Source organism: Ursus arctos, chromosome X, assembly GCF_023065955.2.
Source record: "Ursus arctos isolate Adak ecotype North America chromosome X, UrsArc2.0, whole genome shotgun sequence".
Classification (NCBI taxonomy): domain Eukaryota; kingdom Metazoa; phylum Chordata; class Mammalia; order Carnivora; family Ursidae; genus Ursus; species Ursus arctos.
The window spans coordinates 84,413,004-84,432,314 of record NC_079873.1 but is presented as its reverse complement, the minus strand read 5'-3'; the positions used below and the strand labels follow the sequence as shown (position 1 = coordinate 84,432,314).

Genomic DNA, 19,311 nt, shown 5'->3' with positions numbered 1-19,311 from the left:
GAGGAGGAGGAGGAGAGGAGGAGGTGGTGGGGGAGGAGAAGGAGAAGGAGAAGAAGAAGGAGAAGAAGGAGGAGGAGGAGGAGAAGAATGAGGAGAAGGATGAGGAGGAGGAGGAGGAGGATGAGGAGGACGAGGAGGAGAAGAAGAAGAAGGAGAAGGAGAAGGAGAAATTACTGTAGGACTGGCACTGTAAAAGGCAAATAAAACAAAGGAATAGAATATGGAGCTAAGAAACATGATAATATCAATGCAATTTCACAGCAAGGGAAGAATGGATTGTTTGTTTTTAGAAAGAGTGGATCACCATGTGCCAGAGCTTCTCAACCAGTGTATCACACTGAAAGCCAAACATGGATTACAGGAGTGTAGAGCTATAATTGATCCCCTTGACTCTTCGGATGGCCAGGCAGGACCTAACGTGGCCAGAGCTCCCAACCTGTAGCCTCCACATCTGGCCATGAGCAGCCCCACTAATTTCCCACATTATGCCAAGAATATGCTATTATATTCTCTCTGTGTCATGACATGAAAAGGATTGAGAAGCACTGCCATATGGAGAAAAATAAAGTTGGGCCCTACCCCCATATAGCATAGAAAGGTAACTTCCAGGTAGATTAAAAGCCTAAGTGTGAAAAGAAAGGTAACTTCCAGGTAGATTAAAAGCCTAAGTGTGAAAAGTAAAACTATAAATGAAGGAGACTTTCTTTATAGTGTGAGATGGTATAGGACTTCATAAATAAGACCCTGAGGTACAGAACATAAGGAAAAGAAGTCATGAATTTTACCACTTCAAACTTGAGGCTTTCAATTCAATCAAGGACATCCTAGACAAAGTTAACAGACAGATGCTAGACTAGGAGAAGATATTTGTAATGTCGAAACCTGGCAAGGCATTAATATCTAGAATGTCCAAGGTACTCTGATAAATTAGCAGGAAAAAGGCAGAAACAACAGGGGAAAAAATGGCAAAGCATATTCACAGAATGGACAGCTCACAGATGGGGAAACTGGATTGGCTAACAAGCATATGAAGAGATGACAAATCTAGGTGGTATTCAGAGAAATACAAATAAAAATAGCAGTAAGATACTAAGTTATATTCACCCAACTGACAAAAATTAAAAAGATGATAATGCCAAGTGTTTATTAGCATCTGGGGAAAAAGGAATCCTCAGCATTGCTCGTGAGAGTGTAAGTTGGTCTAGCTTTTTGAAGAGCACTGGGATGGCACGTATTGCTAATAACAACAGATATGTTCCTACAACCCAGCAACCTCACTCCTGAGTATGTATCTGGGGGAACCTCGCCGGGGTTCTCAAATGGGATGCTTACAAGGATGTTTATCACAGAATCATTTGTGTAAGGAATTGGAGGCCAACTAAGTGTCCATCAGTGGGGAAATACACATGTAAAGTATGGTGACTGCATACCCACAAGGATTAGAAGCCATAAAGTAGTTGTGCAAATACTAAAGAGATCTTGAAAACATTCTTGTGAAAAGATAAGAAATAGAAGATCTATGGCCCAATAATATTTACATCAACTTAAACACACACACACACACACACCCCACCACCACCAACAACAACAACTATCATCTATCTATCTATCTATCTATCTATCATCATCTATCTATCTATCTCTATCCTAGACTTACATCCGATGCATTATAGAAGATCCCTGTGAGGGCACAAGAGTGAGAATGGAGATTTGGGTGAAGGAAAGTAATAAAATAAAAGGAGGGAACTTAAATGGACTAATGATAATATTTTGCCATGAACTGAGGGGTGTAGATTACCTCAGCTTTCTACAACTGAGTTCCAAACAATACACAAAAAAATTTTTAAGCTCTATGAGAAGGGAGATGATAACCCCAACCAGGGAAATCTGAGAGGTCTCTTTAAAAGAGATCTGATTTGAGCTGAGCTTTGAATGATAGAGCCTTGGGAGAGAGTTGTGGAAAAGAGGGGTATGTTCGCAAGGAAATCACTGGGTTGAAGCCAGTAAGTACAGGATGAATTTCAGTATCAGCAAGGAGACTTACGCCTGGAGTCTAGGGCAGCCAGGGGTGTTTAGTAGAAAATAAGCCTGCAAAGACAGGTGGGAGCTGAATGGTGAAAGGCTTTCAATGCCTGGTTAAGGAGTATGGATTTTATTTTGAAAGTAATAGGGAGTGATTTACAGTTTTTGAGCAGAAGAGTGATAGGATCAGATCTAGGAAGATTACGGTCCAGCGTGTTAGATTGACAGCAATGTTTGGCTGCAGACAGAACTCCAGAGGCTGTTATTATCCAGGTGAAAGCTAATGAGGGACTGAGCTAGGCTTTTGTTATTGGTCCCTAAGGGGACCAGTAAGAGGAGTGTAGACATGGACTTGAGAAATTGACAGGACCTAAGAAATAAATTAGAGTGGTGTCTCATCTTTATAGAGGAAATAGTAGAAGGTTTAGGAGGTGAATAGAATCACCGAGAGAGGAGCAAGAGCCTTGGGGCAGAAGGGAAGGGGCCAGTGAAGAGGACTGAGATGATAAAAAACCGGAGGACCCATAGCGTCGTGCAGGGAAAGCCAAGGAGATGGCTGCAGAAGGGAAAAGAGTGGTCAGCAAGGACAAGAGCCGCAAAGAAGGTCTATGGGATTCGAATTTACTTTCCAGTTTCTGGTGACTTTCCAGTGAATGCTTTTGAGAGGGAGGAGCTGGAAGGCCCAGATTGCCAGGAGTTGGGAAGAGTGGTAAGAGAGGAAGTGGAGGCAGTGAGTGTTGTCTAGTTTATCAAGAAATGTGTTCTGGAAAGACACAGTGGTGGAGAAATGGCATTGGTCAAGGGGTGGGAGGAAAGATTTTTGTTTTACTTTTTGACATCAGGCAGACCAGAGCATGTTTTGAAGACTGAAGGAAAGCAACCAGTCCAGAGAATATAAGGGGGAGGAAGGGTAGTTACTAGAGTAGGGTCCCAAGGGATAGCAGGGCTCCCCTGAGCCCCCGTGTAGTCTACCTGACAATTGCTCTTTGAAAACAAGCCTTGCTCTACACCTTGACTTAAAATTTCCCCTAGTCATGCCCCTTTGCTTCACCCTTGGGAGAACTTCCCTCTCCCATATGGCCTTACCAGAGCTCCCCCACATTTCGCCCCCTCACTTTCTTTTCATCTCCTGAATTCCAGGGAATGGTTAAAACTAGACTACACAAACAAACCTCTCTTTTTCAGTCAGCAAGTCAAAAGAAGCAATTAGCTGATGGGTTCTCAGGCCAAAGACCTGAATCTCTCAAAGCCTTGAAGGGGAAAGAAAGCACTTGAAGGTTTGTTTACCACTCAGCTTTAGGGGACAATAGTCTATGATGGGCTTCACTGGGGACTTTATCTCTGTGAACTTCTCTGTTAACTTCATCTGTGACCTTGCCAGCACCAGACGTAGAAGCTTTTAAAAACCTCATGAAAGCAGAGAATGAAAAAAAGAAAAAGTGGCAGTGGTTGGAGAGGTAAGGGGGGCATAGGGCCCGTGGAGTGGCCTGCAGCTTGTGAATCTCTTTTTCTACCCCAGGTCCCAGGGTTTGACTAGTTTTCCTTCCTTTTCTGGCTGCCACTTCCTCCCTCCCCAGTGTCCCACCTGAATTCCTCTCAGAAGAGTTTCCTCATTCATCCCTAGCTCTGCTTTCTCTGGGAAGCAGATCATTGCTACAAGTCATTGCTACTGTCCCTAAGGGAACAGTCGGGCAGAGCACAATGTGACAAAGATGTAAATGACACTATAGAAGTGGGGAAGGTACAGTGAGCTGTGAACATGTGAGCTGCAGGCTTCCCTCCTTACCCGTGGCACGGACTCTGCATTGGCTGAAGCCATCTCCCTTTAAGTTGGGCTCTAGACCAAACTACAGGGTCTTCAGTCTGCGGTACACGTGGCCTGGCATGGTGCACGTTGGAATTTTGTCCACGTGTGGATCTCCAGGTTGTGCTCTCTGGCTCCCAATTTGTCCTGACAGCACTGACTCAAGCACTCAGTGCTCTCTGTAATTCATAGCTACAGCTAGTTCAGACTTCTCACTTAGAGCAAAGCCAACTTTTCTAGTCAGTCATTTGTTTATCAGGAATTGCTAGCTCCCTTCCGGATCACTCTCCAGCCTGGACCCCAAGATCAGCTATGTCAACAAGGCTCTCATGTCCTTCTATTGGACCTATCCCTCTCCCTCACCCCCATCTTCAGCCCCCAATACTTCTGATGTCTGTGCCAGAACCCAACCCTGGAAAGCCCCCACCACCTGCTTTGCCTGCTCCTGCTCCTGGGCTGCCAAAGTATTGTTTGAGGAAAGCTTCCTCGACAAAAACATGTTCTCTAGTGTCAGCAGAGCTCCCAGGGCTGCTTGGCAGCCCTTCACACTTTTCTAACAATTGACTTCCTGCCCCGTCCCCCATAGCATCTCCTCCCAGCCCTCTCCAGCTGAACCTCAGCTACCCTCACTCTTACGCAACCTCACTTCCAGCATTGTGAAAATGGAGGTCCATTTGAAATGGACTTTCTCCACTTCCCTCTTACTTACCAAAACTTGTCCTGGGCTTTTTTTTTTTTAATACATCCTTCTCCACCCTCTCCTTTGAAGGACTAAAAGGCCCTCCTCTATTTCTAAGACAAACTTACCAACGTCCTTAGTTTGGGTTCAGAGTCATATCCCTCCTGTCTTCCTCTACCTTACGATACACTCATGGGTGTATACAACTCATATTTCTGACTCAGACTGACATCTCCAGGGCAAGGTCTATGTTATATTTCTCTCTGTGTTCCCAACACGTAGTACCGTGGTTGGCACATAGTAAGCACTCAACAAATGTTTACTAAATTGGTGAGTTATGAGTGGACCAAGTAGATTGACTTGAGTTCTTTGTCCTTGGTGCATCTACTTAATGAGTTGCTAAGCGTGCCACTGGGCAGCAAGAAAGATGAAGGGAAGAATCAAGAGGATTCAATAAGGTCCTGAACCAGGGTTTTTGGGGGAGATACATAACATGGGAGTAGAAATTTTTTTACCCAGAATTGACCTGTCACTTTATATAGGGAGTAGGGGGAAGAGCACTAGACTGGGAATAAGAAGGTCCGGCTGGGCTGCTCATAAGCTGTGTGGCCATGGACAAGTTCATTAACCTCTGGGCCTCAGTTACTTTCTTTAGCTCATTGAGGACAAGGTTATTATGAACATTAAATGGAGTTGTGGATGTGCAAACACTTTGAAATTTGAATCACCTCTCCAGTACAAGCTTATAGTGCTTATCCTTTTTTTTTAAGATTTTATTTATTTGAGAGAAAGAGAGAGAGAAATGAGTGGTGGGGAGGGGCAGAGGCAGAGAGAGAGAGAAAGAGAAGCAGACTCCCCATTGAGCAGGAAGTCCAACTCGGGGTTTGATCCCAGGACCAGGGCTTGATCCGAGGACCCCAAGATCATGACCTGAGCCGAAGGCAGACGCTTAACTGACTGAGCCACCCAGGCGCCCCGTGTAGCTCTTATTCTTGATGCCACATGGTTCTGGAGCTCCTCCTTTTCATCTGTACCACAGCTGCCATCACCACTATAGCCCGTCCTTCCTGTTGCACACTGACCTAGATTTCACCTCAGCTTCAAATTACCCATTACGTAAAAGGGAAAGATATCAGGATTGTGGAACCCTTGCTCTCCAAACCCCCTTCCCATATCCTTTTTGGCCTGTACGGATCTGCGTGGATGACTTTACTTGTCTTTAGCGACTACTGCATAGGTGGGGGAGATGTCAATCGTCCCCACTTCTGGAAATCCGTGGCTGGCTGAGAGGTATATGGTGGACTATGCCAGGATACCAGCAAGCCCTGCCATTTTAGCAGACTCCTGAGCCTACGGGCCCATATATTTGGGTTGGAATGTGTATCTCTTTATCTGCATGGGTGTGGATATGAATCCTCCTCTGGTTCTAAATGAATACAGGGGTGTGGGTCTGCAAGAGAACCACACTGAAACTATGTGAGTAAGTTGTTCCTCTCCCTTCCATGCCCTTCCCTCCCCTTTCAGAGCTCCCTGAGCTCTTTGGCAAGGGTCCCGACAGGGAGTTTCTTTGATCCTACCCTCCTTTTATTCTTCTTCTGTTTAAAGAGCAGTAGTTGGTTACTCAACATTCCCTCCAAACCCCAAAACTTGATGGCTTCTCATCAGAGACTTGGGGAAGCCAGCATTGATCCAGAAGCAATCAACTCACATCAGCTCAGTATTGGACCAAAGGTTGTGCAGTATATCAATGATGGGTAATTTATTGTGTCAGAGGAAAAGGCCACAAGTATTCCTTGTCTAATGGAATAGATACACTGCAGCAAAAATTGCTATCAAATGAGTTTCTGGCAAGTCCTGTTTCACTTTGATTTTTATTGTAAAACCACGGCTGTGTTTTGCTAGAAACGCTAAAAGAAAAAGATGGGCTTTGGGTTGTAATTAAACCATGTATTTTAAACCACATTTTAAAAAACTACAATAATAAGATGACAGTGCAGGTCTGATCATTTTTAAACTATAATTAGAATCCTTTGCTAGACAGTCCATTTGTCCCCACCTTTCTCAGCTTCAAATTCTGCTCTTCATTTCATTCAATTTTTTTTCCTACTGAAACCTCCCCCTCATGAGCCCTTTATTGATTTCGGGGCTTCCTGCCTTATAAACCTAGCAGATGGGCATTGTTGAAAATTGAGAGTTTGGTTATTAGAGGTTTTTTTCCCCCAAAAGCAAAGCTTTGTCGACAGAATGACCCCTCAGCCCCTCTCACATACATTGTCTCAACTGATGCTCAAAGCAACCCAGGAAATAGGTGGGGCATATAACAGCCCCATTTTGCTGCTGAGAAAACTAAGGCCTAGAGATGAATTGGCTTTCTCAAAATCATCCAGCTAGGGAGTGAGAACGGGGAATAGAACCTGAATCTTAAGATTCTGTTTTAAACAGGAGGTTTTTCTGAGAGGCAATGACAACATCAATCCAAGTTTGCTAGAAGGCTTTCTTAAGAGACCTGTGCCATCAGATCATACACAAGTTGCCTTCTAAATTCAAAGAAGGAAAACAAAATTATGGCCAAGTAAGGATTTCAGATTTTTCCAACTCGCCTGTCAGTTTTAGTTGAAATTCGTCCCAAGAAGAACCGTATTTATTTTCTCATGTGGTCCAGAAACTCAACACATGCTTTGTACTATACTGGGGCTCTTTGTATAGACTGTGTACCCATTCGAAGGGGTGTGGGGGGCTCTTTCAACTATCTGTAATGGTTACAGAAGTGGTTGTTCTGTTTTTATTTTTTATGGCCTGTTATTGGTCATATTTATAGTTTTATTTGATTTTTGGTTCTTAGACATCCCAATTACAATATTGACACAAAAGTCTGGTCTGGCTTCTGATGTCATTTTATGTGACCTGAAAATTCTTCATCAACTTATTCGCTTCTATCTAGCAGACATCTCTGCTTCATCCTATTTTAACAATTATTGGCATTCCCCAGGGGCAAGGGAAACTATAACACGTTTAAAGACAAAATTCTCCAATTTCTGCTCAGCACAATGATCATCAAATTAGTATCCTGTGCCTCTATTCCTTTTTCTGTTCCTAATTTAATATGCTAGCATTAGGGACTCATAGCACATCAGAATTTGTCTACACGAGCCTAGTAAACTGTCCATTACCCACAGAGCAATTAAAGAGGCCATTTTAACTGTAGAACAATTAAAGAAGGAGGAGGAAGAGGAGGAGGGGGAGGGAGAGGAGGAGGGGGATGGGGACGGGGGAGGAAAAGGGAAGAAATTAAACAAAAAGCTATCTCCTCTTTTCTTTAAGTTCTGGGGAGTGCCATTCCTTGAACTGCCTTTTAGGACTTCAGTTATTAATTCCATTAAGTGAGTTTCTGTTAAATATTACCTGTTCCAGTGAAAAGATTGGGCAAATTGAGATCAGTTGTCCTGCTATCAGTGAAAATGACAATATTTTCTGCCCAGAATAGCTCTCACTGCCCCTTTGCAAGTGGGTTTGGGATTCCACATTCAGAGCAAGGTAGCTTGGTGGGAAAAGTAGAGGCTTTTGTACCACCAACATTAGCTTCGCCAGTTGCCTGATATGTGACCTCAAGCAGGTTCCTTACCCGCTCTGTATTTGGATTTCAGTTTCCTTACCTGTAAAATGAGTCTAATATCCACCCATTGGGGCTGTTAGAGAGATGGATTAGAGTTGATGGGACTTAGGAAGCGCTTGGTAGAAAGAAGGTCATTATTATGTTTTAGAAGAGGCATCTTAGGGGTGTCTGGCTGGCTCAGTTGGTAGAGCTTACGACTCTCAATTGCAGGGTCATGAGTTCAAGCCCCACGCTGGGCAAGGAGGCTACTTTAAAATTTTTTTTTAATTAAAAAAATATAGAAGAGAAATGTGAATAAATAGGTAGAAGGGAGGGATGCAGAGTGTTGCCCAGCAAGAGTTAACTTTATCACTCTGGGAGGTGTCTTTCTGAAAATTTCAACACGCTCACAATAGCCACTGGAATGGGTGTGTGTGTCTTTGCAAACAAAACGTGTAGATGCATGTCTTCATGCCTGGGCTGGCTGCTTTAAACACTGATTATAGCTTAAGAAATAGAAAATAAATGTGTTTTCATTTGGGTGTTGAGGGCAAGCCTCTGATACTGCTTCTTAGCCGTGACAGGCACTAACAATTTGGGGGGTTCACAATTTGCTAGACACCAATCACCATTTATTTTTGTATGTACTTAGACGGGCAGGGTTACTGCCCTTGCTGGCAAACTGTGGATGATGCTACCATTATCAAACTGAACCAGGGCTTCCTTGGCCACAAAATGGGTCTGTCTGTATGATATGAGTCTTTGTCATACACTAGACCTATTCTTTGCCTACTGGTGTTCTTTCTCCTTTATTTATTTCTGCACACAATGCTAGCCCGTTAGTACTATTACAAGGAGAGTGGAGTGGATGGCTGTCTCCATATGTTGCAACAGAAGGAGCAGAGTTGATTGCGAGGCCCCGGTACCAGCTCTGCCACTGACCAACTGTCTGACATTCGCAAGCCCAGTTGGCTAACTGCTTTGCAGCTTGGTGCCCTCAGCCTACCACCCAGATATATTGTGATCTTCCAAAGGAATGGTGAGAGAAAAAGTGTCCTGAAGTGTCTTAAGTATTCTGACCTTGGGGGTGTTATCATTAGTTTCTTTCTTACCATATATTTCATGGCTAGGAGAGAGACTCCAGCTACTTAGGCCAGAGTCTGCTAACTTCTTGCATTTCCTCTGCCCCAGCCCTATGGCTAAGATAGGAATTCCAGTTGGAACATGACGACAAAGTGTAGAGTTCAAGCCATCTAGTTCCTAGGCTGGAGGTCAGGGATCTCTGCTTCATTTTCCCCAAAGGCACATAGGGCTTTTTCAGGATAGCAACAAAGTCCTTTAATCTAATTTTTCCCTTAGCTAATGAGACTTGGAGGTAGCCTTCTGGAAGATTCCCAAGTGCACATTTAATTCTGTATTTTCGTTCATTCCACGGGTACACCTCAAAATAGAGTGTCTACTGCATACCAGACATAGCATCTCTGGAGATACCATGGTAAAGGTGTCAACTGAGCACCCTGCCCTCTCAGACCTTCAATCTAGCGAGAGCAACAGGTGCAGAATATCTCCTTACATGTCCCCAGGTACTTTAATTCTCACTTCTCCAAAGGTGGACTCCTCATCTTACACCCAAGACTCTTCTTCACCTAGGCTTCTTCATGTCAGCAAAGAGATCCACTCAGTTGCCCAATGAAGAAACCAGGGAGTCATCCTTCACACCTTCAGTCTAACCCACCAATTCCAATCTAGCACCACATTTTATTGTTTTTACCCTCTGAAATATCTCTCAAATCTATCTTCTCCCTGTATTCTCTTGCACAAACCTAGTCCAGGTCACCGTTATTTCTCTCCAGGAGCTCACAGCCTCCTCACTGGGGTCTATATCTCTGGTCTTACTGCTCCCTCCACTCCCTTCCTTTATGTGTAGAGTTGATACTGTATGGACTTTGGTTAAGTTCCTTTCCCTTTTTGGGCATCAGCTTCTCCATCCTGAACAGAATGAGTTCCTAAGTCTTGTACAGCAATCTTTTCTATGGTTCTGTGATCAGATGGTTCTCGATTGCACTCTGGTGCGGCTATCTAGACTTCCAATGAAGGTATTGCTGTGCCTGACCACTGACTTCTCAGTGTGCATATTCATTCATTCATTTCTCCATTCATTCAGCATTTACTGAGCTCCCATTGTGTACCAGGCACTGTACTCAGCACAGGTGATTCAGTGGGAAATAAGACACGCAGGACTTGTCCTCAAGGAGCTCAGTCTGTTGGGGGATATAGACACAAACAGGCAATCTAGCCTTCTGTGGGGTGGGGATAATCATGGAAGCCTCCCTGGAGGAGCCAATATCTTTTTAAAATTATTTTTTATTTTCTTTTAGAGAAAGAGAGAGAGAGCATGTGCGAGTGAGCAAGAGGGGGTGAGGGGTAGAGGGAGAGGGAGAGAGAGAATCTTAAGCAGGCTCCACACCCAATGTGGGGCCCAAGGTGGGGCTCGATGCAAGACTCGATCTCATGACCCTGAGATCATGACCTGAGTCAAAATCAAGAGTCAGACGCTTAACTGACTGAGCCACCCAGGTGCCCCTGGAGGAGCTGGTATCTTTTTTGGAGGCCAAATGATAAATAGGAGCTAAGCAGGAGAGCAGAGACATGTACAAAGTCCCTGGAGCAGGATGCTAAAAGAAAGTAAAGCGAGATTGGAGAATGGCAGACCAACTGGGAGGCTGTGGCAACACTCTAAGGGGAGACATGACGAAGACCTGGATGAAGACCTTGGCGATAGAGAGAAATGGACAGGTTTGAGTTGTATTTTGAAGGTGGAATTCACAGTCCTTGCTGGTGGATGGGATGCGGAAGATAAGGGGAGAAAGGTCATGGAGAACCATTGGATTTTTGGTTTGGTCAACTTTGTGGATAGACTGTCGTTTGCTGAGTTAGTTTCATTAAATCAAGAGGAAGAAGCTAGTTTTGAGAATGGGGTTGAGGAGGAGAAGATGATGAGTTCAGCTTTGGTCATGTTGAGTTTGGGATGGTATATCCAGGTGGAGAGGCCTAGTAAGCCATTAGTTACAAGGATATGGCACATGAGAAGAGCAATTGGGGCTGGAAGTTCAGATCGGGGAGTCATTAGCATGTAGAAGAAGTGCCTTTAGGAGAAGGAGCAGACACTGAAGAGCTGAGTGCCCAGGAGAGCCAAGACACCAACACCAAGAAAGGGGGCAATGCTCTCACAGATGTGGGGTGCTGGCACACATGCTCATTCATTCCTGGGCACACATCCCTGCCCCAAAGAGAGTTTCTCAATGATATCTGTGTATCTCCCACTTAGACTTAAGAGAAGGAACATTAAAAGTACTCAGTCATAACTTCTCCATTTTACCATAAATGTTACCTAAAGAGGAAAGGGAACGGATATTTTCATGCTACTTGCCAGGAGTTCATTAACTCACTTAAATGCCTACAATAACCCTACGCAGACCTATTATTTCTCAGACCTCTAGAGACTTGGTGGTTAAGTCACTTGCCCAAGGTCACCTAGCTATTCCATGACAGTAAGGAGATTTGACTCCAGCTCTGTCTGACGCCAGATCCAGCACCATGATACCAGGTCACAATAGGACACCGCCCCCTGCTATATAATGGGACTCTCCCGAAGGCCCGTGCACACTCCCTTTTCCCTCCTGCTTCATAGATATCATTTGCATCCCCTAGCTTAATGCTTTCTCTCCATTAAAATACAAATCCCCTTGGGGAGAAGTAAAGCTCTAAGTTGTTCTCAGTCATTTATGCCTCAGTGGCAATGAGTTTCAGATTCTTCCATAGGCATAAATTTTAATTTGATGGGAGAAGGACACTGGAAACTTCACGGAGGGATAAAAAGACAGAAAGGGGGCCAGTAAGAAAAAGCCAGCCCCCTCTGTTTCACACCCATACCTAGTCTGAGGCATGTGCTTTTAAGATTCCTCGATGCTATTTCTGCGCATGTGTGCCACAGCAGTCTCCCCTTCTCCATGGTTTTGCTTTCCGTGGTTTTAGTCACCCGTGGTCAACCATGATCCGGAAGCAGATGATCCTCCTTCTGCTCTAGGTGAGAAGGTCATAGTAGCCTGATGCTACGTCACAATGCCTACGTTGTTCCCCCTCACTTCACCTCATCATGTAGGCATTTTGTCATCTCACATCATTCCAAGAAGGGTGAGTCCAGAACAGTAAGATGTTTTGAGAGAGACCACATTTACATAACATTTTTTACAGCACGATTGTTAATAATTGCTCTATTTTATTATTATTGTCAATCTTGTGCTGTGCCTGGTTTACAAATTAAACTTTATTCCAGGTACGTATGTACAGGATATGACAGTGTGAGTGTATATATAGGGTTAGGTACTGTCATGGAACGCATACCCACAAGTAAGGAGGGACTACTGTCTTTTATACGCAGACCCATTTTGGGTCTGTTACCCCACTGATGCAGGGCTGGAGCTGTGGGTGTGGTCTGATCTAAGGTGACCCGAAACTGCATACTAACCCCAATGCCCTGTGGTCAGCAGGAGGGAGCCAGCCCGGGCTTCACTCAGACACTGTAGTTGCTGGCCTCAGGCGCAAGTCCCAGGTCGGTCTCTTGAGAATTAGACCCTGCTGCGCATATTTAAAATCCCTAGCAGATGGAGGCAGGAGAGCTTGTTGGAAAGACTTGGAGGAGTCCCTTCTGCCCTGTCTGGGTCTATTTGCCAAAATAAATGACATGTATCAGGGCAGGGCATTGGTCCAAGCCCATTGAAATTCTGCTAGCCATCCAAACAGTGATGGTGTTTCAGATTGGTTCTGTGAAATGATCAGAGTTAGGAAGAGAGAAATGATGTGTGAGCATCTGGCTGCCGCAGCCTACTGACGGGGACAGTCCCAGGGGCGGGCCCGGGGTAAGGGGGGCAGCCTCAAGGACCCCCTAGGACATCTGCCACTGGCGAGCAAGGAAAGAGCCCCACGCTGGCAGCAGGCAGTCTGGTTTGGGTCCCATGCCGATCTCCTCACTAGCTGTGCGACCCGAACAAGCCCTTCCCCTTCTCTCGCCCTCTTTCTTCCCCCCGTGTAGAAAATAGAACCTAGATGAAATGGTCTCCAAGGGCCCTTTCTGCTCGAACATTCTGTGACTTCTCTGACACTGGTTTGATTTCTTTTTATTTGTAACGAGAAAGGCCCACCCTCCCACCTGCTTATCCGCAGCGGCTGTGTTCTCACACTGACCTCTGCTGGCCATTATGAAAAGTGCCACCGATAGCTTCTCTGGAGGACCAAAAAACAATAATAATAATAATCGCAGTTCATCATTGATTTAGGGTTAAGCTTCAGCCGTAGAGTAGGCACAGAGACAGGAACCCTGTGCCTTGGAGACGAGCGAAAAAGAACACACAGCTGGAAGCACAGAGGAAGCATATCTAGGGATGGCTGACAAGACAACCCACAAAACAAACGTCTCTCGCTTCTTTCCATTGCCATCTTGGTCTGTTCACCGCACTCTGTGCCACTGTATGACGGGACCGCAGTGGGAAGAGTCCTCGTCTCGCATCCTATGGCTGCGGACTCCAGAAGGGCCTGGCACCCCGCTGAGGAGGCAGTTCTAGGCTAGTAGTACCTCAGAGGCCTCTGAGACATCCCTCAAGCCCCGCTTCTGGCCCTTAGGTGGGTCTGAGAGGTTTCTAGCTGGATCAGCCCAGAGCCTGTATCTCGGAGGTACGCATGCCCCTGTGGGGGGCCATTTGAGAAGCCCCTTTGGAAAAAGAATTAGAATCCAAAGAATCCACGAGTCCTTTAAGAGACTCACTTTAAGCTCTCTGTGGCAAATTCAGCATGGCGGGCCAGCCAAGAGAGAGCGGGTGGGCCAGGGAATCCTGCCTTTTCTGGATGGAATCAGGTTTCCTGTTAAGTCCAGCCCTAGAATCGCCTCACTCCTGTGTCTCCTTAGTTACTCTTGCTGAGTGCGTGCTCACAAAGGCAAGAGACCAGAGTTGGAGTGTGCCTGCCAGGCCCTGCTCAGGCCCTGCTCAGGCCCTAGTGATGTGAGCAAGATGGGAACTGGACCACTCCACAGTCTGCTCTCTCAGTCTAATGGTTTATTGGGCTCTCCACCTCCCATCCTTCGATGTGGGAAAGCTTTGGGCAGGCCTCAGATTTGGGTCAAGCATTCAGTGCCCTGCCTGCATCCTCTCTGCTAGTAATAACCTGGCCTCAGCAAGCCCATCCTGGCCCCCATCCTCCCACCAACCAGTCCCCTCCTCCCCCAACAGCTGGTTCTTATCTGTCTCCCTTGTTCCAGCCTCAAGCAGGCTGCCCTGGCCTCCTGCTGACACACACATGGTCTCCTGAATGCTCATGGATGAGTTTCAGCCCTGAAATGCTGCCTTCCTGCCATCTGTCCATGTCCCCAAATCTCTGAGCATTCCCTATTCGCTCCTCCATCAAGTCTTCAGTGTTCCTTCCTTGCCTTCCAGGCCCGCCTCAGTTGGGGCCCCCTCAGCTTTTCCATTGTGGGCTATGACTTCCCCCAGCCATGGACAGAACGTAGGCATTTCACAAACCCTCCATGGCCAACCTTTTCTTTTGCTCCTGGACCACTTGGGCTCTGTTCTAGACTTGTACTGTTTGCTGTCGTTTTGTGGACATTAGCCTTGAAAGCTAGGCCTACCTTTTGGACTTCGTTAATCCGCAACACCCCAGCATTATTTTTTTTAAAAAAATTGGTCTTGGTCTTTTTCTTTTTATAATATATACATAAAATATACATAAAATATAAATATATTAAAAACTTCCAAGAGTAATAAATACCAGACTCATTATAAACAAAATTCCAACAATGGGGGGGTAAAAGCATACAAAGTGAAAGTTCTCATCCCACTCCATTATTGCTTGAAGAAAGCCCATTAAGCACTCCGCAACCTAGCACCCTTTAGAGATTGTACATTGGGTGCTGGAGAAGGTTGATGGGTGGTGGGTGGTACTTCCAGAAAATTGCAGCTTCTAGGGAAGAACATCTCCGTACTTCGTTGGATGAGTTGTTAGTCTTCGTGGGCCTGATTGACACTGGAAATTTGACTCCAAAGGCCCCGCACAGCTGGCGACCATTTGCATCTCCAGTACGTGACTGGAGAAAAGCTGTTTCCAGCCTTTTAAAAAGTAACCGTTGAAGGTAAATATTAAAGGGCATGTCTAATGGGCTTTTCTGAGTTTTTCGCAGATCTATAGGAAATTGCAGATAGTCAGTAAAAGGGCCAAGAGGTGGAGAGGGGAAGCGTTCATGAAAACAGGCTCTCTACCTGGTATGGCGTTGTGTTCTCTGAGAGGTAATACACATTAATAATGATTTTCATCTTTCTGCCAAGAATATTCAGTACCTACTGGGATTTGTTCTAAATGATAGACCAGCCCGCCTGTGTTGCATCCACTGGGGTTAATTCTCTGTCTCGGTCAGCTTTGAAATGTCAGCCTGAACTCTCAGACTTAATTGTTACACACTTTATAACTAAGGCATTCAAAATCCTCAAGCTGCTCCCTCTTGCTATCATAATTGATACTTACTGGATAGTCTCAGGCTTCTTGAATTTTACACATTCAACATTCTACAGATGGTGGGTTAAAGGGAAAGAGGGAGAGATAGAGAAGGAACAAATAAAGAGTGTGTGTGTGTGTGTGCACGTGCTTGTGTGTGCGTGTGCATGTGCGTGCACACGTGTGCGTGTTCCCTGTAAGCATCTGTTTCCAGTGGCAGCGATCGGGCCCTGAGATCTGCAAACATAGATGAGCTTTCCCAGGTTGGTCAGCCCATGGGTTTCTGGGTTCTCCCCTCTCTGGATCTTTCTCCCCTCTCTGGAACCCTCGAGGCAATGTTCTTTAGGCCTAGCCATTTCTGGACTTCACTGCAAATATGGGGTTGGCCATTTGAATGTGAGTTATAAAATGTCACGAAGCTCTCCAGCGTTCTGTTCTTTCACTATTTTGACAATCCGATGGATGGCCTGGCATTAACTAGGAAGAGGACAATATTATCCCGCCTGAATAACTAATCTCCTAAGAAGTACAAAGTTGAAGGATCTTGGTGCACATGAATCTTATTAAATGTGCTTATAAAATATGTTCTATCCAAATAAGCTTAGCAGCCCCGAAAATAGCCTTTTCTGATCCGTGTCTGGAACTTTGGCATGCTTTACAGATCTCTAAGCCAAAATTATTTAGTGAAGTGATGACAGCGTTCTGTGTGCATGGGAAAATGGGAAATGTTGATGTTGAGCCCTCTATTGGCTAATTGCACCCCTTCTCTCCATCTTAGGGGCGACCGGGACCAATCGGAATTCAAGGTCCAACGGGTCCTCAAGGATTTGCCGGCCCTAGTGGTTTAGCCGGGTTGAAAGGAGAAAGGGGCTCCCCAGGGCCCCTGGGACCATATGGACCAAAAGGAGATAAGGTAAAAACACCAGAGCTTGGTTTTTCTTTGACTAGGGGACCATAGGGATGAAGGTGAAAGGTTCTAAATCTCAGTTCTGTTCATTTTTGGAAATAATACTAATCCTGAGTACCTTGGTGCCAGGCTGCAGACTTTAATAAGGAACAGGATGGGGATATGCTGCTAATGGATCAACCCATTTCTAGAGAGACCCTCATGGCAAGCAAGCCATAAAGTGCATGTGTTGGCTACTCGCTAGATAAGTGAGCTTGCTGGGGTGGGATTTCAGGTGGGCGCAAGGTGGGCATGGGTCAGAAGTTCAATCAGCTGGCCAGGAGAGGTCAGGAATCCAAGCAAGGAGACTGGGAAACAAGGTGTCAGAATGCTGGGAAGGAATCTGGGCCACAAAGGTAGGGAAAGAGATGCAAGAAAGGAGATTGATCATGTCATGGTAGCTGGCTGAGTTTAGCAGCTTAATTTATGTTCCCTGCAGATTTTAATCACCTCCTATTTACCCCACTGCTAAGGGAGGGATTCCCACCCTAGGGTTCTGGGGATGGCAGAAGACATGATTCCTGACGCTGCATGGAAGAGATTGACAGCAGGCTTATTAATCACCTATACTCAGCACAGGGTAGAAGGACATCACACACCATGTGGGCAACGTGGGTGGGGGTGCACTCTGGAACAGAATAAACCAAAAGAGGCTGTGGGAGGAAGCCTTTGTAGTGTCAAAAGGGTGAGGTGCCCTTGGTTCCCAAGGGAGGATGTGGTTGGCTTGTTTGAATAATTCAATGGGCCATCAGGGACTGAAACCTACAACTCAGGGGTAAACAGGAACTGCACCTGCTCTGTTTGATAAAGAGGGCCATTTGCCTAGGAGACCTTATCTATGGAAGGAGGGGAGACAGGAGAACCTGGGGCTAGGCCTTTAGAGGTCCTCCCGGTTTTCCCGGATGTCAAAGCAGCATGTAATATCAAGCCATTATTTTCAGTTGGGCGCCATACTGCTTAAGATAAAATCTGGTCCCAGAACACAGACATATTTAAGACCTTGGGTAGAGGCAAGTGATCCCCTGGACCTGGAGTAGGGAGCAAGGTGACACAATGTGGAGAGTGAGGTGCACAACACATCTTAAGTCATGAATCATGTGAACGAACCCACTGGACCTAGTGGAGATCAATTAGATTGTCTCTTACCTTTCTCTTCCTATTCCTTGTTTTAGGGTCCCATGGGAGTTCCTGGCTTTCTCGGCATCAATGGGATTCCGGTGAGTTTGTCCACAGAGGCATTTTTCAATGCCACTTCTAGATCGTGCCTCACAGCACATGCACCTTGGCCTTCACCACATCCTGTTTCACACACACATGCTCTGGGTCAAGTGTTGAGACGCGCGTGATCAGGTTTGAAGAGAAGTGGTCGCACACACTTTCCCAGGGATTTAGTTACAGGTAACACTAAATCAGCCTGCTAGGACATGTGCAGGCATAGCTGTCAATATCTTGGCCAAAAAAGAGTTAGGTCTTATGGGTTGAGGGGAGCTTTAACTGGGGATGATGTGTGGAGACACACATCAGAGCGCACGTGTACTCATTATAAGAAATTAAGGGAAAAAATATTAAGAGGATACATAAAATTAGACAGGAATATACTCAGTGGTATCTTGATACATTTCATTCCAGTGATTTGTTCTCTTCAGCCTTATCTCATTCCAGCATGAATTTCCTTTTAGTTTTTACAGAACGACTATTCCAAAGATTGCACAGAGACAGCCCCTTCTCTTTATCCTGAGGACCTGGTTTTGCTGGAGATAAGTGAGGAATCTGTAGCTTACAGACATCTCCTTTTCCCATTTTATCCAGTCCGACCCCTTGGTTTCTCCATTTTCACCCTGTATCCTTATTTATCCCACCACTGGAGAGCCCGTGACTAACATTTTGCCAGCCTTTAGAATACAGTATTTGCACCTTGCTGCTGTCATTTTTTAGTTCTGCCTGTTGGCACGTGTCTAATAGATCTCATCTGTAGCCTGGGCTGCGTTTATCTACAGCAGTGGTTTTCAGAGAAGACCCAAAGGTCGTGTGGAAGCTCAGCGTATGGATCAGGGAAAAGTAGAGTTTCTTTGAGGGAGGTTTTAGAGCCTGCTTTTATCCTTCCAGCAACCTCTAAGGGCTTCTTCTGAACCATATCTAAGCACAGTTGGGCAAATCCTGGACTTAACAGCTTCTTCTAATATCAAGGAAGGGGGCTTAAACCTCTTTGTGCCAATCCGTAGGTATTTCTCGTGCACCCGCTAGACGCTGTCACTCTACTACGGAGATACAGAAAAAGCGTATGGATCTACCCTCAAAGATATTGTCATCTGGGGGCCCCTGGGTGGCTCAGCTGGTTAAGCATCTGCCTTCAGCTCAGGTCATGATCCCAGGGTCCTGGGATTGAGCCCCAAGTCGGGTTCCCTGCTCGGCAGGGAGTCTACTTCTCCCTTTCCCTCTGCCCCTCTCCTTGCTTGTGTGCTCTCTCTCACTCTCTCAAATAAATAAATAAAATCTTAAAAAAAAGATATCATCATCTGATCCGTTTTCTTTCCAGATCTAGTATACAGTTGTGGAGTTGGAGGACAGAAGTCTTATTTCCTTGTATTTGTTATCTGCATCAACGAATTGGCCATCACAATTCTGCATTTTATCTAACTGCAGAGTCTGCAAAATGCCCAGAAATGGGCCAGCAGGGAAATAACTGGATGGGGTTAACTGTCCTTTTATGACATCCTCTGGTATTT

General features: G+C 45.5%; 1 protein-coding gene and 1 non-coding gene across 2 annotated transcripts in view; both read left to right on the top strand.

Annotated features, from left to right (window-relative positions):
* Positions 1 to 19,311, top strand: part of COL4A6 (collagen type IV alpha 6 chain) — a 263,258-nt gene that overhangs the window by 185,107 nt on the left and 58,840 nt on the right. Inside the window, exons 4-5 of the mRNA XM_026478810.4 lie at positions 16,418 to 16,552; positions 17,758 to 17,802. Of these exons, the coding sequence (XP_026334595.1) occupies positions 16,418 to 16,552; positions 17,758 to 17,802 (180 nt within the window). The remainder of the gene's footprint in view (positions 1 to 16,417; positions 16,553 to 17,757; positions 17,803 to 19,311) is intronic.
* Positions 8,285 to 8,357, top strand: TRNAE-CUC (transfer RNA glutamic acid (anticodon CUC)). Its single transcript has one exon. It is a non-coding gene; the product is annotated as a tRNA-Glu (tRNA).